Genomic DNA, 23,983 nt, shown 5'->3' with positions numbered 1-23,983 from the left:
CTTGGCCTAGTGGCCCGCCAACCCTGCCATTGCGTCCAGCCCTGCCCTGGAGGATCAGGGTTGGGGAGTGTGGGGGAAAACAAGAGCGGCTTCTTTGGGGTTCGGTCAGATCATCTGAGAACGATGCTCGCAGACTCTGAAGGGTGCCCCTTTCTGGCAATGGACGGAGCCCCCAGATGTGATCACCACTCCTGCAACTCCTTTCCACTGTCTGCCCATTTTTCTGCAGTGTGCATGCTGATAGCCTTTCAGTGCACCCTCAGCCACTTTGCACAGGCCCCAGGTATTGCTTTGAACCGTTTGTTACCCGTGCTTTTTCGCACCAGTAGTTTGGAGCTTGCTGTCAAATTTTAACATCTCCACTGGGCTTTTTATTTGCAATGCCGTGTCTTACCATGGTTGTTTTGTAGCCAAACTAATTATTTTGACATGTTGTTTTACTCTCATGGGGGTAACTGGCTGTCTCTTCTTACGGCTCAGGGATGACTCAGCTTAATAAAATGGTAATCAAGTTAACTACCAGATAGAAAATAATCAAGATAACCTAATTTCGACACTAAGTGGCATTCTATAACTTGTTAACATCAGAAAAGAGTTTGCCTTCATGCTCCAGTTAGTTCATTCGTTTACACTGTTCGGAACAGCTTACCTTATTTTCCGGCGTATAAGACGACTTTTGAAACCAAAAAAGTCAACCGAAAATCGGGGGTCGTCTTATATGCCGAGTATATCCCGAAAAATGTTTCAATATGCCGCTAAACGAAAATTGTCTGAATGTTGCCATAAAACGAATTTTTCCAACTTGATCCTGCACCAATCATTGCCAGGCTTCTCGGACCGCCTCTCTAACTCAGCCAATCCAAGCAGGCTTTTGATGCATGCAAATTAGACAATGTTCTGGACCCGAATCTACACTGTCAAAATTGTCAGATTGGCCAGAGTCAGAGAGGAAGTCTATGACAGTAGAACCTTTGAACCTTTGCTTGTTGTGATTGGCTCACTGTGGTACATACACGTGCAGCACAGGAACAGTTTGTCTGAAATAGTGAATATAGGCCTAAACCTATGTTTTAACTGCAAAATTAGGGGGTCATCTTATACGCCCAGTCGTCTTATTCGCCGGCAAATACGGTACTTGTTTCTCATCACTTCTTAAAGATTTCATGCACATGGGGAATACCTTAGTCCTGAGTGTTAGTGCTTCAGTGTGGCTTGTTATTATTATTTTTTTAATATGGAACGCTTCATGAATTTGCGTGTCATCCTTGTGCAGGGGCCATGCTAATCTTCTCTGTACCGTTCCAATTTTAGTATATGTGCTGCCGAAGTGATCACCTTGTTATAGTTTTTATATGTTATGAAGCAGTTCTGTTTATTTGCAGTTCTTTTATCCTTTGTTTTTCTCTACTCCTTGACTTCTGTTTATCAGCTCCAAACATTCATTCATCTCTAGCTTCCATTCATTGTAGCCTGGAGTCTGCCTATCACAAATCTAGAAATGCCCCACTACACTGTCAGAATTTCTACAAGTGTCTCCTCAGCTCCCTCTGACTTCCTTCCTTCCTTCCTTCCTTCCGTCCGTCCGTCCGTCCGTCCGTCTTGCTTCTTCTTTTTTTTTCTTTTTTTTTTTTTTTAATTTTTGATCCACATCTGGTGACACTCAGGGGTTACTCCTGGTTATGAGCTCAGAAATCACTCCTAGCTTGGGGGACCATATGGGAAGTCGGGGATTGAACTGAGGTCTGTCCTGGATCAACCGTGAGCAAGGCAAACACTCTACTGCTGCGTTATCGCTCTGGCCCCATTTTAGTAATTTTTAAATGTCTTTTTCATTTTTTGTCCTTTTTATTGAGGGGAATGGGCCACACCCAGTGGTGCTCAAGGGTTACTCCTGACTCTGCACTCAAAAATTATTCCTGACAGACTAGCAGTACCATATGGGATGCCAGGGATCAAACCTGGGTTGGCCTCAGGCAAGGCAAACATCCTCCCCCTTGTGCTATCACTGCAGCCCCCAATTTTAGTAATTTTAAGTTATATCTACCCAATTATTTTTAATTTTCCAGATTTTATTCTTTTTTCTTTTTAAAATTTATTTTTGTATTAAAATTAATTTTACCCATGTGTTTTAAATATGCTTTACTTTTCCCTGCAAACTAAACCTTATTTATCTTCACATGCTACCTTGCAAGTTAAGGTACCATTCATTTTACTCTTTGTGTTTGTTTATTTGGGGACCATACCTGGTAGTGTTCCTTAGGAATACTCCCAGCCCTGTGGTCAAGAATCATTCCTTGAGCTATTGGGGATGGGGTCATGAAGGCTAAGGTTCAAACCCAGAGCAGAGCATGTACTCAGCTCTTTGAGTATCTCTTTTGCCCCCTTCAAGAGTTGTTTTGGTTTGTACTTGGTTTGTTCTATTTTATTTGTTTGATTTAATTATTTGTTTTGGGATTACACTCAGCTATACTCAGGACTTACTCCTGGTTTTGTGCTCAGAGATCACTCCTGTAAGTACTGTAAGGCAATGAATTCAGGTCAGCCACATGCTAGGCAAGTGCCATACCCACTGTTCTATCTCTCCAGCCCCTTGAGTCCATAAACATAAAATAAAAAATAAAACTTTATTTTTGCATCTACATTTCCATATCTACCCCCTCATTGTTCGAGCTACTTGATAACAAGACAAAAGCTGAAATTTTCAGCTGAATCATTTGACTTCCTTTATTTTTCACTCCCTTGAAATTCATTAACTCCATTTTCTTTCAGGTCTTCCCTTTCTCCCCCCTTTCTTCTCTTTCATTTCATCTTTACTAAACACCTCTTCCTCCAAATTTAGATTTTTCTCCAAAGCCTTGTGTGTATTTCCAGACTATTTTTCTTAATGGTTTCAACCAAAGGCTAGACTTAGTTCTCACCTGTTCGAATGACAGGCAAATTCATGATCACTTCCCTGCAGTACCCTCCACCCCTTTCCCTCTCCTACTCAAAATCAGTCCTCTTCCATGCCTCCCTCTTCATCACTCCATCTTCTAAACGCTCAGCATGTGCTTTTTGCAAGGTCTCTCCCCTTTGCCCCCTTTGCCCCCTTTGCATTCTGCTCCCTTAGGTAGTTCTCACTCCCCTTTATATATTTGGGGGTGAAGGGATAGGCCACACTAGATGGTACATAGATAGAAGTTACATCTGCCACTGCAAGCTTTCAGTAAATTTTTATTGAGTGAGTGAACCTTCTTCAAGTTCTTCTTGGAGAGAAAACAAGACAAAACACTGTGTCAAGTGAGTGTGGGAGAAAGCTGGCCTGGGAGGTCAGAAACCTAAATTCTGGGCACATCCTTCACGCTTCCTCTCGCCTGCGCTGGTCCTAAAACCCGCCCTGTGGGCGGGCACTGGGTCAAGATCTGCGTTTTTATTGGCCCGAAGAGTGATGGGCGTGCGGGACAGCGAACGAGAAGCTGGCGTTCAGAGCGCGGCGGTTACGCTCGAGGGTAAACAGTTGAGCTGGTAGTGTCAGCGGCGACCTGGGGGTGCTGGAGCTGGGCAGCTGCACGGTGAGCCTGGGAGGCCTGTCCCCAAGGTGTTGGGATTCAGGGGTTCACCTACAGATGTTAAGGGGTATTCTAGGGCCCGTGGCAATGCCTGGGCCAGGTCCGGTTGGAAGGGCAAGGCCTGGGGAAGGAGCTGAACCTCCATCCAGATGAGGGATGTGGGAGTAACTGATTTGTGCAAGCCAGTACCCCTCATTCAATTCCCACCCCCAATAAAACTTTATGGGCAGTGGTGACCTGAAGATCCCTCTGTTGGGTGACTTCCTGTCACCTCCCCCCCGTTGCTTTCTCCCAAGGAGATCTTCAGGGCCTAAAGATTTTTTAAAATAATTTTTATTGTGACCAAAGTAAATAATACATTTTTCACAGTAATGTTTAAGGTACATAATGACAATGAATCAGGACCATTCCCACAACCAGGATTGTCCTCCCTCCACCCCTGTTCCCAGCATGTGTTCTATATCTCCTTCCTTTGCCCCCCCTGAGTGCTAGTGTAACTATTCCCCTCTGTGAATAGCTTGTTGTAGGGCCTGAAGATTTTGCAAATGCAGGTGGGACCATTTTTGCTCCCAAAGGGCCCTGGGAAAGGTTATGTAGGTAGTGGTGGGATTCAGGGAGTGGGTGTTTGTGTTTGGTTGGTTTGGGCTTTGGAGGCAGGCCTAGGGAGATCATGGATTGCCCCTGGATCCTTGCTTAGGGGTCACTCCTAGTGGCAGTGCTGAAGATGATGGGGTTGGGGATCAAACCAGCGTTGGCCATGTGCAAAACAGGCGCCTTCCTCCCTGTCCTGTGTCTTTGACCTCAGGGAAAAGTTGATGAGCTCTTTTCCTTTTCTGCTTTCCTGGTCTCTGACAGGTGTGAGCATGGCCGAGGGGGACACCCTGATATCAGTGGATTATGAAGTGTTTGGGAAGGTGCAAGGGGTGTTTTTCCGCAAGTACACTCAGGTATGTGGCCTTCAGCTTTGGTGACACACGAGGACCACAAGCCTGAACAGAGTGAATGAATAGGAGAGGCTGGTGCTTTGATGGCAAGGTGGTACAGAAGTGTGTGTGACAGGTTGGAGTGATAGTACAGTGGGTAGGGTGCTTGCCTTGCATGAAGCCAACCCTGATTTGATTTCTGGCAACCCGTATAGTCCCCAGAGCATCACTAGAAGTAATTTCTTTTTTTTTTCTTTTTTTGGGGGGAGGGGGCCACTTCATGTGATGCTCAGGGGTTACTTCTGGCTATGCGCTCAGAAATTGCTCCTGGCGGGCCCGGAGAGATAGCACAGCGGCGTTTGCCTTGCAAGCAGCTGATCCAGGACCAGAGGTGGTTGGTTCGAATCCCCGTGTCCCATATGGTCCCCCGTGCCTGCCAGGAGCTATTTCTGAGCAGACAGCCAGGAGTAACCCCTGAGCACTGCCAGGTGTGGCCCAAAAACCAAAAACCAAAAAAAAAAAAAAAGAAATTGTTCCTGGCTTGGGGGATGATATGGGACGCCGAAGGATCAAGCCACTGTCCATCCTAGGTTATCATGTGCAAGGCAAATGCCATATTGCTTGCTCCACTGCTCTGGCCTCACGCCAGGAGTAATTTCTTTCTTTTTTTTCTTTATTTTGTTTTTTGGGCCACACCCGTTTGATGCTCAGGGGTTACTCCTGGCTAAGCACTCAGAAATCGCCCCTGGCTTGGGGGACCATATGGGCTGCTGGGGGATCGAACACGGTCCTTTCTTGGCTAGCGCTTGCAAGGCAGACACCTTACCTCTAGCACCACCTCGCCGGCCCCATCCAGGAGTAATTTCTGAGTGCAGACCCAGGAGTCACCCCTGAGCATCTCCCAATGTAACCAGAATGACAGACAGACAAACAAACAATAATAAATATTGGGGACCAGAGAGATAGCATGGAGGTAGGGCGTTTGCCTTATATCCAGAAGGACAATGGTGGGCCCGGAGAGATAGCACAGCAGCGTTTGCCTTGCAAGCAGCCGATCCAGGACCAAAGGTGGTTGGTTCGAATCCCGGTGTCCCATATGGTCCCCGTGCCTGCCAGGAGCTATTTCTGAGCAGACAGCCAGGAGTAACCCCTGAGCAACGCAAGGTGTGGCCCAAAAACCAAAAAAAAAAAAAAAACCAGAAGGACAGTGGTTCAAATCCCGGCATCCCATATGGTATCTAGTGTCTGCCAGGGGCGATTTTTGAACCCAGAGCCAGGAGTAACCCCTGAGCGATGCTGGGTGTGACCCAAAAACCAAATAAATAAATAAAATAAAATAAATATGTGTGAGGTTTATAGTAGGAAGGCCCACGTTCTTCACTGTCTTTACTAGGGGCCACCTACATACTCAGATCCATGAGTTTCTCTTGTCCAGAGGAGGAAGAGGCCAGCTTGGGTTCTCCCTGCCATGGTGTCATCAGGTTTCAAGAGATGGCACAAAGTTAACACCTAGCATAAGGTGCTTTCTCTTTAGTCTGACTTTTCCTTTTCAATTCTGTAACTTCTTTTTTGTTTTTGTTTTTTGGGCCACACCCAACTGTACTCAGGGGTTACTCCTGACTCTGCACTCAGAAATCACTCCTAGCAGGCTTGGGGGACCATATGGAATGCCAGAAATCAAACCTGGGTCTGTCTCAGGTCTGCCACGTGCAAGACAAACGCCCTGCCGCTGTGCTATCTCTCCGGCCCTTAGTTTTCTGTAACTTCTTCAGTCTAACGTCATGTTCCTCTCACCCCATTTAAATATTTTCTATTTATTTTGGCATTGTGCATATGCCCACACACTGAGAATCAAACCCAGAGCCTCATATACAAGCAAGTACTCTGCCATTGACTTCCCTCCCTGGTTGATTTTGGCTTTGATGAAAAAGGACCTTTTTTAGGTGAAACTTTCCTAATGAAAAAAACTTATTCATTCACGGATAAATAATGGAAACAAACACTGAACATGGTACATGTTATTCAAGAGTAATAGAGAATAAAGGAATGAACATGCTAATGACAGCCTTTTTTTGTTTGTTTGTTTTATTTTTGGGCCCACCTGGCAGCACTCAGGGGTTACTTGTGGCTCTGCACTCAGAAATTGCTCCTGGCAGGCTTGGGGGACCACTTGGATTGCTGGAGATTGAACCTGAGTCTGTCCTGGGTCAGCTGTGTGGGAAGCAAACTCCTATCATTGTGCGATTGCTCCAGCCTCATAATGTCAGCCTCTACCTTAATGTCACTAATCTTCCTTCAGCATGCTCCTACTAGTGTAATCTCAATTTTATCTATCTTCTGTGTCTTATCAAAGTATCTTCAACCCCAAAGACAATGAGTGAAGACATAGAATTTGCCAAATGTCACATTCCTGGAACTGCAGTATTTAAAAGTGAAGCCTTAATCTTTGAAATATGTTCAGTATGAGGGCTTCTTTCCAGTTATTTGGAAATTTTATAATCATTTCTATATGTGAAACAGAATTACCTGTTGACAAAGAAATGAAAAGAATCAGTGAGGGCCTGGAGCAATAGCACAGCAAGTAGGGCATTTATTTGCCTTGCACGTGGCTGATCCAGGACCAACCCAGGTTCCATCTCCAGTATCCCATATAGTCCCCTGAGCTTGCCAGGAGCATTTTTCTGAGAGGAGAGAAGGAGCCAGGAGTACCCCCTGAGTGCCACCAGGTGTGCCTAAAACGCCCAAACCAAAAAATCATTGAATGCATTGGGTGTGGTTTATCTAATGAACTTACTCATGTGTTGGAGCCCAAGCATGGAAAAAAAATTAAAATTTAATTCAGTATTTGGAGCAGGGATATAGCTCAATAGTAGAGCACTTGCTTTCCATGTGTGAGGCCCTGTTTGATACCCAACACAAAAATAAAACAAGAGAACGAGAGAGAGAGAGAGAGAGAGAGGGAGAGAGAGAAACAAACCAAGAATTAGATATCAGTTAGCTGGGTATGTTTTCTTTATTTTTTGTAAATAGTTTCAAATATTAATTGAAACTTGAGGAAAAAGAACCAGATAGTGATACAACTCATTTTTCTTACCTGTGTCTTCCCTTTGTGTGTGTGTGTGTGTGTGTGTGTGTGTGTGTGTGTGTGTGTGTGCGCGCGCGCTACACCCAGGGGCACACGGGGGTTACCCTGGCTCTGTGCTAAGAAATCACTCCTGGCAGTCTTGTGGGATCATATGGGATGCCAGGGATCAAACCCAGGTCAATCTTATGCAAGGCAAATGTCCTGCCTGCTGTAACTATCTCTCCTATCCTTGTGCCTCAATTTTAAGAGAGAATAAAAGAATACAGAAAAATATGAATAGATTGGGGCCGGGTAGATATCATGGAGGTAGGGCATTTGCCTAGCATGCAGACAGACAGTGGTTTGAATCCTGACATCCCATATGGTTCCCCGAGCCTACCAGGAGCGATTTCTGAGTGTAGAGCCTGGAGTAACCCCTGAGCATTGCTGGGAGTGACCCAAAACTCAAAAAAAATTTTTGAATAGGTAAATTCTCCAGGAATATGGCATCTACTTTAGTAGAATCATTATTATAATTATTTCAATACATGCTTTAATCATTTTATTTTGCTACAATATTTTATCCAGATACTTAATTAAAATACATCTCTGCTAAAATAAGATCAATTTAGGACGTTTTTTTTTTTTAACTGTATTGATTGATTGGTTTTTGGGCATCTCATATGGTCCTCCACGCCTGCAGGAGCTATTTCTGAGTGCAAGAGACAGGAGTAATCCCTGAACACCACTAAGTATGACCCCACCCACAACTCCCAAAAAGAAGTTGAATGAAAAACCTACAAGCAATCTCATGAAATTTTGGTGTTGTAGATTGTGATTGATCATTGCTGATTTTTTGTTCTCTAACAGGATGACAGAAAATGAGCTGCTTTTTTTTTTTTTTTTCTTGTAGGCCACATCCAGTGGTGCTCAGGGGGTTATTCCTGCTTCTGGCTCTACACTGTTCTACACTCAGGAATTACTCCTGGCAGGCTCAGAGAACCATCTGGGATGCCAAGGATTGAAACCGGGTTGGCTGTGTACAAAGCAAACGCCTTCCCCGCTGTGCTATCTCTCTGGCCCCAGAAATTGAGCTTTTAATGCAGAATAAAGGCCTTGGGTTAGACTGTTTCTCTGCAACGAGAAATTGTAGAAATTATTCTCAATTACAATAAGAACACAGAATGAGTTGCCCAGGAAATTGTGAAATAACTCAGCTGATCTTTAAAAATATAATGGACACTAATTCATCTGGATTTATTTAGGTGTGGTCCTGATTAAAGACAAAAAGAAGGATCAGATAACTTCATGCTTTTTCTAGTTAATATATCCACTAGATATCTTGATAAAGAGATTATGACTGAGATCCAGTTTTCTAACAACAGTCATCTTTTAGGGAATTATTTTGAAAGTGCCTGATTTGGTCTTCAGACCTTCAAAGTACTTAGTCTAGTTGACAACACTGAAAAGTTCTGATGGCTAAGCTTTGTAGGGTAGATGAAGGAAATAGAGTTAAGTGGCCAGTGTTCATGTTAAGATCAGCAACATGATTCTCCGGGCTGTCTTAACTGTTCTGGACAATATCAAATTAGTTTCAGTGGCTTGATTCTGGGCCAAGATTCTGGTAACAGATGTAATCTTACTCTTTTTTTTTTTTATTTTAATTCAACCTCACAGGATTGTTCTTTTTTTCTTTTCTTACCCTTAGGCTGAGAGTAAAAAGCTAGGATTGGTAGGCTGGGTCCAGAACACCGACCAGGGCACAGTGCAAGGACAATTACAAGGTCCCACCTCCAAAGTGCGTCATATGCAGCAGTGGCTTCAGAAGAAAGGAAGTCCCAAATCCCACATTGAGAGAGCAAATTTCGACAACGAGAAAGTCATCTCAGAGTTGGATTACTCAGATTTCCAAATTGTGAAATAATGACCTAAATCAAAAATTTCTAGGAGAAACTCAGTGGTTTGGTTTTGTTGTTGTTAATAGAATAAATATTCTGTGTTCAGAATTTGAATTTGTCAGTAAGTTATTTTAATATCATATTTGAATGTTACTGTATGCCCTGTCATATAAGATTACATCTATACACAATTCTTATCAATAAAGCCACATTGGGACACTCTGGGAGAGTTACTTTATTTTGGGGGGGAATATCATTTGGGGCAAAATCATAATAATTACAAATCATCTGTGGGAAGAGAATTTTGAGGCAATTTAAAGAGGTCTTAAAGAAAGAGTTACTTGGAAGCATTTGAATAGCTTCCATGAGGTCTTCTTTAGGTTTGAAAGCCTAATAAAAACAAATAGTATAAATTCAGTTTGTTAGTCAAAGAATGTTTCAGTCATTATTGTTTAGTCCCCTAGAATTTCTGCTCTAGTTCTTTTTTCTCTGAGCAAGAAATTCATGAAGAGCAATGGTGGGCTAAATTATGGGCCCCCAAATTGTATGTCCTATACCTCTATCCCAGAACTATATTTGGAGACAGGCCTTGGGGAAGTAATTAAGGATAAATGAACCCCTTTATGTACACAGAGAAACTAAGAGGAGACAGGAAAAGAAGATAGCCAGCAACTGGGGAGGGGGAACCCTCAGGAGGGAGTAATCAATCATGTTGACATCCTCATCTCAGACTCAGAACCTCCATGACAGTGACAAAATGCACAAGTTGTTTAAGCCATCCTATAGTATTAAGGCAGCCCTAGCAAACTAATATGAGCAATAATCAGGATTTTTGTTTCATCAACCCTCCCTCAAGGTCTCCTTAACTCGGGTTGATCAGCCATTCAGCTGTCTGAAATGCTTCCTAGTTTGTTTCATTGGCAAGGAAACTAAGCAAAACCCAGGCACAAAATTCCCTGGCTTTGCACTCTCCTCCACTGGGGGAGAAAAAAGAAAAAAAGCCTATTGCAATGGTCTGGAGGGGTATATGGAGGTTCTGGGGTGTTTTGTTTTGTTTTGTTTGTTTTTTTGGTTTTTGGGCCACACCCGTTTGAGGCTCAGGGGTTACTCCTGGCTATGTGCTCAGAAATCGCCTCTGGCTTGTGGGGAACCATATGGGACACCGGTGGTCCATTCTATGCTAGCGCTTGCAAGGCAGACAGACACCTTACCTCTAGCGCCACCTTCCCGGTCCCAGAGTCCCCATTTCTGATGCACATTCTGTAATACGCAAAGCTCTGGGATTTCTCTCAAAGTGCCTATAACAGACCTTCTAAGGGCCGGACTCTATCTAGGACTATTGCAATAAACACACAAAATGCCTAGAGTAGAGAAAATTAACTCCCCGAGGACAGTAAACCAGTGACAAATAAAAAAAGAGAGGAGGCTGGAAGGTCCAGCTCAGGACTTGAAGCTCAGCACAAAGAGTGATGAGTGCAGTTAGGGAGATAACTACATTGAGAACTATCCTAACAATGAGAATGAATGAGGGAAGTAGAAAGCCTGTCTAGAGTACAGGCAGGGTGGGTGGGGAGGAGGGAGATTTGGGACACTGGTGATGAGAATGTTGCACTGGTGAAGGGGGGTGTTCTTTACATGATTGAAACCCAACTATAATCATAGTTGTAATCAAGGTGTTTAAATAAAGATATTAATAAAATAATTAAAAATAAAATATATAATTAGATTAAGTGGTAGTGCCTGCCCAAGAATCTAGCAGAAAGCAAAAGTGCTAGAAAGAACGTTTCACATCCCCTTTTATAGGAACAGACTGGAGAATTTGAGATAACCAGAAAGAAGAGAACCATTAAGAAGGGGGAGGCCCTGGGAAGCACCTGGCGCGCATGCGTGCTGGAAAGTCACCGGCGCACCCCTCTGGGCTTCTGACGTCTCCGGAATGCGCATGCGCATGCGCGTGCAGTCGCGTGCACTCGCGTGCACGAGTCTCTTGGTCCTGCGCGCGTGCCTGGCACCAAAGCGGTTAGTATGGGCGGTTGATATAAACGGCCTTTGGGGTGACTTGGGGTGCAAAACCCGCGACAGAAGGAGATCCCTCCCGATCTCGTCCAACCCTGCCAGGCCCGAGGCGACTGCTCCGGGCCTGCTGTCATGGCTTTGGGTGGCCTAGGGGTGCCAGCCGGAGGGGTACTGGGAAGAGGGGTGCAACCCAAGTTGGTGAGGTTAGGTCTTTGCTGCACCCACTTCCCTGAGACTTGGGTGGCAGCCGGGGACCCGGCCCAAGGGATGCTGGAAAGCCTGGGCGTAGAATCAGAGACTCAGTGGGTAGGAAATTTAGCAAGGAGATTTCTTTAAAAAAAAAAAAAAACTATTTATTATTTATTTATTTATTTATTTATTTATTTATTTATTTATTTAGGTTTGGGGTGTTCAGGGGTTACTCCTTGCTCTGTACTCAGAAATCTTTCCTGGCAGGCTTGGCTTGGGTGTTGGGATGTCAGGGATCAAACCTGGGTCCATCCCAGGTTGGCTCAGTGCAAGGCAAATGCCCTACTGCTGTGCTGTTCCTCAGGCTCAACACAGAGACTTCTTTTTTTTCTAAATATTTATCTATTATTTAGATTTTGGGGACACACCCAGCAGCGCTCAGGGGTTACTCCTGGCTCTGTGCTCAACACAGAGACTTTTTTTTGGCTGTTTTTTTTTTTTTTTGGGGGGGGGGGGTGTCATACTCGGCAGTGCTCAGGGGTTACTCCTGGCTCCATGCTCAGAAATTGCTCCTGGCAGGCACAGGGGACCATATGGGATGCTGGGATTCAGACCGATGACCTTCTGCATGAAAGGCAAATGCCTTACCTCCATGCTATCTCTCCGGCCCCAACAGACTTTTTTTTTTTTTCTAATTATTAACTTATTTGGGTTTCTGGGTCACACCCAGCAGCACTCAGGGGTTACTCCTGGCTCTATACTCAGAAATCTTTCCTGGCAGGCTTGGCTGAGGTGTGTGTGTGTGGGGGAAACCTGTGGGATGCCAGGGATCAAACCTGGGTCCCTCCCGGGTTGACTCAGTGCAAGGCAAATGACCTACTGCTATGCTATTTCTCAGGCCCAACACAGAGACTTCTTTTTTATAAATATTTATCTACTTATTTAGGTTTTTGGGACACACCCAGCAGTGCTCAGGGGTTACTCCTGGCTTTGTGCTCAGAAATCTTTCCTGGCAGGCTTGGCTTGGGGAGGACCCTGTGGGATGCCAGGGATCGAATCCGGGTCTGTCCTGGTTGGCCCAGTGCAAGACAAACACCCTACTGCTGTGCTATTTCATAGACCCAACACAAAGACTTCTTAAACTTGCCCATCTGCTTTGCTGCCAACTGCCAATAGCCATTGTCATAGCAATTATCAGGCCACCAGGTAGAGAGAGTGTGAGGCCTGGAATCGCACTGTAATCTTCATTTTGTTTCCTTGCAAGAAAAACCGAATTTGGGGCTGGAGCGATCAGACAAGCTGATAGTGCTCTTGCTTTGCACATGGATGATCTGGGCTTGATCCTCAGCATCCCATATAGTCTCCTGAGCACTCCCAAGAGTAATTCTTGAATGCAGAACTAGGAATAACTATTGGGTGTTGTCACAATCCCCCCTAAAAAGGAAAAACCAAATTTACACATCCCATCTTTATTGCCAAGGTAGACATCTTTAAAGATCAAAGGAATATTTCTGCCCCCAATAAGGACCATATGAAAACTTTTAATACATAGGGGCCAGAACGGTGTGCAAGCAGTAGGGCATTTGTCTTGCACACGATAACCTAGACCGCAGTTTGATTCCCCCGGCATCCCATATGGTTCCCCAAGCCAGGAGAGGTTTCTGAGTGCATAGCCAGGAGTAACCCCTGAGTGCACCAGGTGTGGCCCAAAAACCAAAAAAAAAAAAAAAAAAATTTTAAGTACGTGACCAAGATATGAAATGAAATGATAGGTTTATAAAGAAAGGTTTACAATGAAAATGATTTTCTCTTTACTATTCCCACCAGCTGTTCCCTGAGGCTTAACCACTGCCACCACCATAATAATAATAATAATAAATAACCCCGGCACGCCCATCTCCTTGCTACAAATTTTTTTTAATTGCCTCCCGTTCCCTCATCTTCCTTGTCACAGTGTTTTAACACTTCATTATATACTGAAAGTCACAAGTTATTGTGTAATATACAAATGTTATGAAACCAGCTTGGGCATTTTTTGAAAAAAAAAAAATCCTAATGTTTCTTAGCTGGATTTAGGTTAGCATCTGTTTTGGGTGAAGTGATTAGAATTTTTGAACGATATCTTTATGGGTCAACTTCAAGCATGATTAAAGTTCACTTTAGGACGCTAGGGATTTAGAAAGGAGCAATGAACATTAGGAAGTTGCTTTGGATCTTAAAGCTATTGCACCAAGCACCAGAGCCGTGTGATCTGATGAGAAAGATCAGTTGAAGCATTTATTTTATAGTATGACTTAGGAAAAAGACTACAAGCCAAGAGACACTTCAGAAGGCTCGTATGCCTGCTGGATGCCTGGATTCTGTACCCAGCACCACATGGTTCCCTTCTCTGAGCCACACCCTCTCCCTACCTCCTAAACAAAACAAAGATTTTTTACTTTTTTTTTTTTTTTTTTTGGTATTTGGGTCACACCCAGCAGTGCTCAGGGGGTTACTCCTGGCTCTATGCTCAAAAATTGCTCCTGGCAGGCTCAAGGGATCATACGGGATGCTGGGATTAGAACCACTGACCTCCTCCATGCAAGGCAAATGCCTTACCTCCATGCTATCTCTCTGGCCCCTAAACCTTCTTTTTGTTTGTTTTTTTGGGCCACACCCAGCCGTGCTTGTGATTCACTCCTGTCTCTGTTCTCAGGACCATTTTGGGTTTTTTTGGTTTAGGTTTAGGTTTGGGGGCCACAACTGACAGTGCTCAGGGCTTACTCCTGGCTCTGTGCTCAGAAATCGCTCCTGGCAGGCTCTGGGGACCATATGGGATGCTGGGAATCAAACTCGGATTCATACTGGGTCAGTCCTGTGCAAGGCAAACATCCTGCCTCTGTGCTTTCTCTCTGGCCCCCAAGGGGACCATTTTAGGTGCCAAGGATGAAACCCAGTTCAACCACATGCAAGGCCAACTCCCTACTCCGTGTACTATCTCTTTAGCCCTCAAGTGCTATTTCTTCACAATGCTTGAGAGAATGATGATGTAACTCTGAAGCTTTGGTAATACATGCGCTTTTGATTTTTCCTCACATAGGTGATTATTCCCAGGTAGAGGAGGAAGCCAGCGCCTGGTATCCTCTTGGTATCCTCCTGGTATCCTCAACAGCTCTCTGCCTGCCATGATCAAGTGCTTGTCAGCTGAAGTGCAGTCTAAGCTGCGCTCTGGGTTGGCCATATGCTCCCTGGGCCAGTGTGTCGAAGAGCTTGTCCTCAACAGTGTTGATGCTGAAGCGAGATGTGTGGCTGTCCGGGTGAATCTCGAAACCTTCCAAGTTCAAGTGATAGACAATGGCATGGGCTTGGGGAGTGATGATCTAGACAAGGTGGGATATCGGTATTTCACCAGTAAATGCAACTCCATACAGGACTTGGAGAACCCAAGGTTTTTTGGTTTCCGAGGAGAGGCCTTGGCAAGCATAGCTGACATGGCCAGTGCTGTGGAAATTTCTTCCAGGAAAAATGAGACAATGAAGACTTTCATCAAACTATTTCAGAATGGAAAAGCCCTGAAAGTTAGTGAAGCTGACTTGACCAGACCAAGTGCTGGAACCACAGTAATCATATATAATCTCTTTTACCAGTTGCCTGTAAGGAGGAAGTGCATGGATCCCAGACTGGAGTTTGAGAAGGTCAGACAGAGGATAGAGGCGCTCTCATTGATGCAGCCTTCCATTTCTTTTTCTTTGAGAAACGACATTACCGGGTCCATGGTTCTTCAACTCCCCAAAACCAAAGATATATGTTCCCGCTTCTGTCAAATTTACGGACTGAGTAAGTCTCAAAATTTAAGAGAAATCAATTTTAAATATAATGAATTTGAGCTTAGTGGTTATATTAGCTCGGAAGCACATTACAATAAGAATATGCAGTTTTTGTTTGTGAATAAAAGGTTGGTTTTAAGGACAAAGTTGCACAAGCTCATTGGCTTTTTATTAAGAAAAGAAAGTGTCATATGCAAGCCAAAGAGTGGCTCTGCCAGTAGGCAAGTGAATTCAAGCCCTCGGCAGCGATCTAACCCAGAACTCCACGGGATATATATCATCAATCTGCAGTGCCAATTCTGTGAGTATGATGTGTGCTTGGAGCCAGCAAAAACTCTGATTGAGTTTCAGGACTGGGACAGTCTTTTGATTTGCATCCAAGAGGGCATAAAAATGTTTCTAAAGAAAGAAAAGTTATTTATGGAATTGTCAGGTGAGGACATTAAGGAGTTCAGTGAAGAGAATGATTTTAGCTTATTTAGTGCTACACTTCAGAAGCATGTACCTTCGAATGAAAAGAGTAATCAGATCAGTTTCCAAGAGGCATGTAATGATATATTGGATTCCTATGAAATGTTTAATCTGCAATCCAAAGCTGTGAAGAGAAAAGCCCCTCTAGAAAATACAGATGCACAAAATTGTAAGGATTCGGAAACCCAAAGAAAAAACACAAGTGATTCATTTTCCTATGCTTGTGAAACAGAGATCCCAAGCCAGAGTCAAATGACAGAGCCATCATCACCAAGTGAGGATAGGTCTTGCTCAGAAAATTGTATCGTCAGCCAAACAACAGCTGAAGCTTCAGAACCAGGAAAAAATGAGGAAAATGAAAACACTCACTTTGAGCCTAACTCTTCAGAAAACCCATGTAGAGCCAGCTCAAAAATGTGTGTGAGCCCTTGGCAGAGAACATACCACTTTGAGGACAGTGGAGAAGATCTAGAAATACAGAAAGTCAACACTACTATTCATGACACGACTGTCAACATCCTGAAAACCAACAGAATTCAGAATCAACTAGAGAGACATAAAAAGGCTACGGACTTGGCATGCCAGCCGCTGCCTTTTGAGACATTATTGAGAGAATGTGGTACTCAGAGAGAGACAGAGAAAAGTAAGAAAGAAGCTGGTAATTATGGAAGAATAAATGTTTTTAGCTGTGGACAAGTTAAATTATCTTCTACTGGCTTCATAACTCACGTGGTGCAAAATGAACAACATAAACCAATGGAAACACAACTTTTCTTTAAAAACTCTGTTCTGTCTGAACCTGTGAGTGAGAGATTTGCAAGTAGAACACGTCATTCGGTGGCGACTTCAAACATCCCAGATTTAACCAGCACTTTTAGTCATGAATTTGCTCAGCTGCCCAATACACAGCTTTTCCAAGCAAATACAAGCTTTGGGCAAGAGAAAAAGACGAAATCAACATACACAGATTTTGCAGTTTCTCAAACAGGTAGCAAAAATACAAACACAGATGGCTTATTTCCTGACACATCCTCTTTCCCTTTGTGTAGAAATGTTTCAAATGGTAGTAAGAAAACAAGTACATTAACAGGTTCCTTTAAAACCATTAACCGTAAAAAACTGAGCTTGAATGCACAACTGGGATCTTTAGAGAAGTTTAAAAGGCAATATGGGAAGGTTAGAAATCATCTAAGTACTCAAGTGGAGCAAAATGATTTTGAGATCACTACCAATGTCAATCAAATCAATTCTGATGCCCCCCAGAGAGACAAAAATTACATAGATGCGTCTTGCACTCATGAACTCACTACTGTGAAACAGGGTGATTCAACTAGTTGTCAACAAGTGAGTAAGATTCCTGATTCAGACGAGTTTCTCTCTTCCAGGGAAAAAGACTATTGGAAACAACAAATGCCTTACTTAGGAGAAAGTCTTACAACTCCGCAGGAATTACCTCAGGATAACGGAAAAACTGTAGATGCTGAAAAGTCACCCAAATCACTAGCCTCCAAATTATCCAAGATGAAAAGTTCTGAAAGAGAGAATCCCACAATAAAGATGAGTCATTCGGAGGAGTTTGCACAATTGGATTCCAGTAGGAAAGACGGCGATTTGTGCGATGGGGTAACCCTGAGTTCTCAGTTACTTACAAATGAACTTGAAAGAAATGAGAGTCACATTGTGGAAATGTCAGACTCTGTCACGCAGGGTAATTCCTTTTGTAAAGTTAGTGAGCCACATGCTGACAGCAATCCATTAGAGAACTCTGTGATACCAGAACTTCCTTCAGTATCAACCTCTAATAACAATGATGCATTTAATAGCGCAGCTTCAGGAATAGTTTCACAACAGATCCCAGGTCCCAATTCTTCCAAAAGAATGTTTGTGAGTCACGTGGAAGACCTCACAGCTGACCACATTGGAACATGCATTCAGATGGAGCAGTCTATAGCAAGGACTTATTCAGAAACTGAGGACTCAAACACACGTTCTCTGGAATGGCAGCAGCATTTTGATCTGGTCTTGGGAAGAATGGTTTACATCAACAAAATGACAGGACTTAGCACGTTCGTCGAACCTACTGAGGATGTGCAGGCTGCTTGTACACAAGACCTGACCACCATGGCAGTCGATGTCAGGCTAGAGAATGGTGAGTACATACTCTTCATGAGCAGGAAATGGGGATTAATGGCCCAGGAGAAAACTAATCATTACTCAAGGGGATGAAATCAGCAAATAGGACATTTTGAGTTCAGTGTTAAAACATGATTTATGACTATTTTCCAAGTGTAATGACTACTTTTGTTATGGAGCCACACCTGGCTGTGGCTTGGGGATTCCTCCTGGCTCTGCACTGAGGGCTCACTCCTGGCAGTGCTCAAGAGACCCTATGTGGTGCCAAGGATCAAACTGGCATCAGCCATGTCCAAGGCAAGTGCCTTAACTCCTGCGTTATCTCTCTGGCCCTGATAATATTGAAATCTAGAAATACAAGAAAAACGGAGCCGGAGAGATAGCATGGCGGTAAGGCATTTGCCTCGAGTGCAGAAGGTCCGTGGTTCAAATCCGGGCATCCCCCGAGCCTGCCAAGGTCGATTTCTGAGTGTAGAGCCAGGAGTAACTATTGAGCGCTGCCGGGTGTGACCCAAAAACAAAAACAACAAAAAAAGAAATACAAGAAAAACTTGATACAGTTCAATGGATGTGTTGTGTATATGGGACGACACTTTTTATTTTTCTTTGTATTGCCAGAGGTTGAACCCAAGGTCTCACACAAACAAGGTATGAGTCTCATTGCTAAATATATCCTAGACAACACAATTAAATGTGCAAGGCAAACACCCTACCTCCATGCCATCTCTCCGCCCCTCCCCCCTGCAGTTTCTTTTGGGATCAGCAGTTTTATCTTTTTCTTTCTTTCTTTCTTTCTTTCTTTCCTTTCTTTCTTTCTTTCTTCTCTTTCTTTCCTTTCTTTTCTTTTCTTCTTTCTTACTTTCTTTCTTTCTCTCTATCTCTCTCTCTTTTTTTCTTTCTTTCTTCTTCTCTTTCTTTCTTTCTTTCTTTCTTTCTTTCTTTCTTTCTTTCTTTCTTTCTTCTTCTTTCTTTCCTTTCTTTCTTTCTTTCTTTCTTTCCTTTTTCCTTTCTTCTTTTCTTTCTTTCTTTTCTTTTTTTCTTTTTTGAGTCACATCTGGCATCGCTCAGGGGTTTCTCCTGTCTCTACACTCAGAAATCACTCCTGGCAGGCTCGGGGGTACCATATGGGATGCCGGGATTCAAATCACCGCCCTTCTGCATGCAAGGCAAACTGCCTACCTCCATGCTATCTCTCTGGCCCCAACACAATTAAATTTTAATGCAGATGTTACTATTAAAATTTAAGGAAATCGGGGCCAGAGAGATAGCATAGCAGTAGGGTATTTGCCTTGCATGCAGTCAATTTGAATCTCGGCATCCCATATGATCTCCTATGCCTGCCAATAGCGATTTCTGAGCGCAGAGCCAGGAGGAACCCCTGAGCACCACTGGGTGTGAACCAAAAACAAAAAAAATAAATAATTTTTTTTTTTTGAGAAAATTCACTGTGCTTTCCAAACCCACCTTCCCCTGTCTCCCAAACACATAACTCTCCTGGAAATTTGTTTTCAAAGGCACCTGGATAGCTGGTATTTTTCTGGAAGTTACTTTCTGTGATTACCAGATTAAGGACCAGAATAATCACAGGCTTCCCAGTAAAAGTAATGGCTCAGTATAGCACCGTATTTAAGAACTTTTTAATTCCGGGGCCGGGCGGTGGCGCTGGAGGTAAGGTGCCTGCCTTGCCTGCGCTAGCCTAGGACGGACCGCGGTTCGATCCCCCGGTGCCCCATATGGTCCCCCAAGAAGCCAGGAGCAACTTCTGAGCGCATAGCCAGGAGTAACCCCTGAGCGTCACAGGGTGTGGCCCAAAAACCAAAAAAAAAAAAGAACTTTTTAATTCCCAGAAAGTTAGGACTTGAGCTGATGCAGTAGTACAGCAGGTAGGGCACTTGCCTTGCACTTAGCCAACCTCCAGCATCTCATATGGTTTCTCAAAACCAACCAGAGTGGTTCTTGAGCACAGAGCCAGAAGTAAGCCCTGAATACTACTAGGAGTGGCCCCAAAATAAAACACAAACAAATAATAAATAAAACGCAGTAAGTTAGGGCTTCACCATTTATGTTTTGGGATATAAAGTAAGTATGAATTTAATTAATTATTAAATAGTATTAAATAATTAAATAATGAATTTAATAATAATAATTATGGTGCTTTATAATACAAATGCTAACTCACTGACGCTGAACATGGTATGAATAGCTGTTATTCAGAAAGACAGTAATGTGACTTTTAAAATCCTATCACACAGCTGTATTTATTTAATTTTTGGGGCTACACTCAGGGCTTACTCCTGGCTCTGTGCTCAGGAATCTCACCTTGAAGTGCTCATATGTGTTGTTGGGAACCTAAAGGGGGTTGGCCATGTGCAATGCAAGAGCTTTACTCACAGTTGTATCTCTCTGGCCTCCTCATACAGTCACTTTAGAGGCTGAGGAGGACCCAGTGCTCAGGTCTCACTCAACATTAGAAGTGACATTGTTTTGGCAGTGTGTTGAGAGCCAGATGTTGGGAGATGATGAAGCTGATTTCCATCTGGCTATTATCTCAGTTTTATATCAGAGGATAAACATTGAAATGTGTGTTCAGAGTAAAAGTCCTGAAGGCTGTAAAGGAACTTTAAGTTGTATGAATGTAATTGTAAATTAACTTACGATGTCTCTTTGGGATGACTGCCTCCGGCAGGAAACTCTGCTTATTTAAGGTTAAATAAATCATTGGGCTTTTTGTTTGGTTTTAGTTGTGGGACCACTCCCAGTGGTGCTCAGGGGTTACTCCAGGCTCAGTTATGGGGTCGCTCCTGTGCTGTGAGATCCTGGGGTGCAGGGATTGAATGCAGACCCATTGCACGCAAGCATGCACCCAGCTCATTGAGTGATGAAAACAAAACAAACATTTGTTTTTATAAAGGTGGTTTGTTTTTTTTTCCTGGCCAAAAAAAAAAAAAAATCACTATTCTTTTCCTGATTTGTTTTTTGTTATTTCTTTGGGTCATTGATTTTGGTTTTGTCACAGGGGGTCACACATACCTGGTGGTCTTTAGGAGCTAACCTTGGCTCAGTGTCCAAGGGACCAACCAGTGCTAGGGTTTAAACCTAGGCTTTCTGCAAACAAAGCATGAGTTCTAGCCCATGAGTTATCTCTCTGTACATTTTTAAAGTATCACATGGAAGAAGAAAATCTGCTTCTTTCAATATTGTTTTTGAGATAACCATTTACTCTTAAAGGCACACATGGTTTGGGAGGAGTGGGGAACTGGATATCACTAAGGACACACCCAGCAATGTTTATGAGGCCAGGCAGTGCTAGGGATCAAAACTGGGGCTCCGGCTTGCAAAGCTTAAGCTCCAGCCCTTTGAGTTAACACTCTGGGCCCACGTGCAATTTGTCTATGTTGTTTACATCTAATGTATAGTGAATGCTTACAGAAGTAATACTAAAGCACTGGCAACTCATTTTTCTGAAAGGCAATGCTTTTTATGTTAAGACTCCCCCCCCCAAAAAAAACCCCAGATTGCATTAAATTGAGATTTTTTTGCTAAAACAAAGGAAAGAAATCTTATCTACCACACAACATAAACATCTATTCTTGTTTATCTTTTAAAACCTTTAAACCTACTTGTTTTTTGGAGTAGTAAGTCTTATTGGGAACTTTCAAGGGTCACATCAACCCAGAATTTCATAATGAAAAATACTTGGACATAGAAACAAGTTTCATGCAAAGATAGCTCAGTAACAGCAACCACCTGGCACATTCTCTTCCTGGAAGTGACTGGTGTGTAGAGAGACACTAGAATGTCTTGAAACCATACAAGTTCCACCAGATGAATTATCAGGAGGTGAATGTAACTGCACAAAATAGAGGAACTCTGAAGATAATTTTTTTATTAAATATATTTTTTATTTAAGTAACATGATCATATTTGAGTTACAGTCATAATCAGAACACCCCCCTTCACCAGTGCAACATTACCCCCTCTCCCTTCCCATCCCCTGCCTGTTTTTGAGACAGGCATTCTACTACAGTAATTTGTTTTTAAGTTCAGTAAGTTGTGTTTTTTTCCTTAAAGGATAAGAGTAAAAAAATATAGTAAAGGTATGATAGTGGCAATCGCCAATGTTTGCATAGGTCCAGAAAAATGGAGAAAATGGGAAAAAAAATCCTTGACCTGATTACAAAAAGGCCTCACCCCAGAAGTTTATTGGCATAAGACAGACTCTGGGTTCCAGGCATACCAGTCTATCCAACTCCAGTCATTCTCAAGGTCCCGGTGAAACTTTTGCACACTTTAGCTATAGTTGGTATCAGACTTTTATATTTAAAGACTCTGGATTCTGTGCATTTCTTTCGTTGATGTCAGGCTGATGTGGAGCATCCTCTAGTTTCAGCATATCATTAAATGCAGAGCTCTGAAGATAATTTTAAGGAGTACTAGCAGTTTTTTTCTTTAAGTTACCTTTGTGTTTGTCCTTTCTGTTAACTGGTGATATAGAAGCTTTCACCTCACACATGCAGATAACCATTCTAAATTCACCTCTCCAGTTTTTAATCCAACAGATTAAAAAATTTTTAATAATAAACTCATGACTGGAGAGATAGTACAGAGGATAGGGCACTTGCCTTGTATACAGCCAACAGTTTCTGATCCCCAGCAACCCATCTGATTCCCTGAGGCTGCCAGGAGTAATTTCTGAGTGCAGAGCTAGGAATAAACCCTGAGCACTAGCAAGTATACTCCTCAAAAACAAACAAACAGGGGCCCAGAGAGATAGCACAGCGGCGTTTGCCTTGCAATCAGCCGATCAGGGACCTAAGGTGGTTGGTTCGAATCCCAGTGTCCCATATGGTTCCCCGTGCCTGCCAGGAGCTATTTCTGAGCAGACAGCCAGGAGTAACCCCTGAGCGCTGCCGGGTGTGGCCCCCCCCCAAAACAAAACAAAACAAAACAAAAACAAGAAACAAACAAGGGGCAGAAGGTCATTCAAATCCCGTGCCCCATATGGTCCCCCATGCCTGCCAGGGGCTATTTCTGAGCAGATAGCCAAGAGTAACCCCCGAGCACCGCTGGGTGTGGCCTAAAAATTAAAACAAGCAAACAAACAAAACCCAGAAATATTTTGTTGCTCAAAACCTGTCAAAGTTAGCGTTTTATTTTTGGGTGTTCAGATTGACTCTGCTCACTCCAGGCAGTGGTTGGGGTATTTGGTATTTGGTACCAGGGATCTAAAGAGGTCAGCCCACATGCAAGGCTAGTGCCCTGCCCACTGTGCTATTTCTCCAGTCCCCTAGTTTCTTATTTATAGATTAGCCCATAATCCATAATAATCCATCATCTTGGATTAGCCCATGCTGCAATGAACTGATTTTGCTCTTTGGAGTTTAGAAAGTCTATCGTTTCTCTCAGGGAAAATAGTTACCTGAACTTGTTATAACATGGCAAGATAGGGCCAAAACAATAGTACAGCAGCTAGGTTGCTTGCTTTGCACGTGGCCCATCGGAATCCCTGTCATCCCACGTGGACCCCAATCCCAGCAGGAATGATTCCTGAGAGCAGTTAGAAGAGCAGAGCCAGGAATGACCCCTCGCATCAATCACCAGGTGTGGCCCAAAAAACAAAAGTCAAAGCACCTCAACTTTAAATTGGACTACAAAACAATAGCCATTAAAGCAGCATGGTATTAGAATACCGACAGATACTCAGATCAGTGGAATAGACTTGACATTCAGAGAATGACCCTCAGACATACGATCAATTAATCGTTAAAGGGGAAAAAACACAAAGTGGAGCAATGAAAGCCTTGACTAGGATTAGCCCTTAGGGAAAATGAAGTCATGAAATTTGCCTATACGTGGATGGTCACGGAGACTACTATGCTGAGTGAAATGAGTCAGAGGGAGGAAGATAGACACAGAATAGTCTGATCTGTGGAAT

At 43.3% G+C, this 23,983-nt stretch overlaps 2 protein-coding genes and 1 non-coding gene across 4 annotated transcripts in view; 2 read left to right on the top strand and 1 right to left on the bottom strand.

The window, feature by feature from the left end:
• Positions 1–9,655, top strand: ACYP1 (acylphosphatase 1). Of its 2 annotated transcripts, none has more exons than XM_049770512.1 (3): positions 1–283; positions 4,404–4,495; positions 9,244–9,655. In XM_049770512.1, the coding sequence occupies exons 1-3, from the start codon at positions 124–126 to the stop codon at positions 9,457–9,459; spliced, it is 468 nt and encodes a 155-aa protein (XP_049626469.1). In that variant the 5' UTR covers positions 1–123; the 3' UTR covers positions 9,460–9,655. The 2 variants fall into 2 exon arrangements, with proteins under 2 accessions (XP_049626469.1, XP_049626470.1); XM_049770513.1 differs by lacking the exon at positions 1–283 and adding an exon at positions 3,475–3,551.
• Positions 1,229–1,335, bottom strand: LOC126005775 (U6 spliceosomal RNA). Its single transcript, XR_007494810.1, has one exon. It is a non-coding gene; the product is annotated as a U6 spliceosomal RNA (small nuclear RNA).
• Positions 9,656–14,738: 5,083 nt separating the features above from the next.
• Positions 14,739–23,983, top strand: part of MLH3 (mutL homolog 3) — a 33,285-nt gene continuing 24,040 nt past the window's right edge. Inside the window, exon 1 of the mRNA XM_049770534.1 lies at positions 14,739–18,064. Coding sequence (XP_049626491.1) covers positions 14,803–18,064 — 3,262 coding nt within the window. The 5' untranslated portion in view covers positions 14,739–14,802. The remainder of the gene's footprint in view (positions 18,065–23,983) is intronic.

Source organism: Suncus etruscus, chromosome 3, assembly GCF_024139225.1.
Source record: "Suncus etruscus isolate mSunEtr1 chromosome 3, mSunEtr1.pri.cur, whole genome shotgun sequence".
Lineage (NCBI taxonomy): Eukaryota > Metazoa > Chordata > Mammalia > Eulipotyphla > Soricidae > Suncus > Suncus etruscus.
The sequence above is the reverse complement of the archived record's forward strand: the minus strand, read 5'-3'. Positions and strand labels throughout refer to the sequence as shown.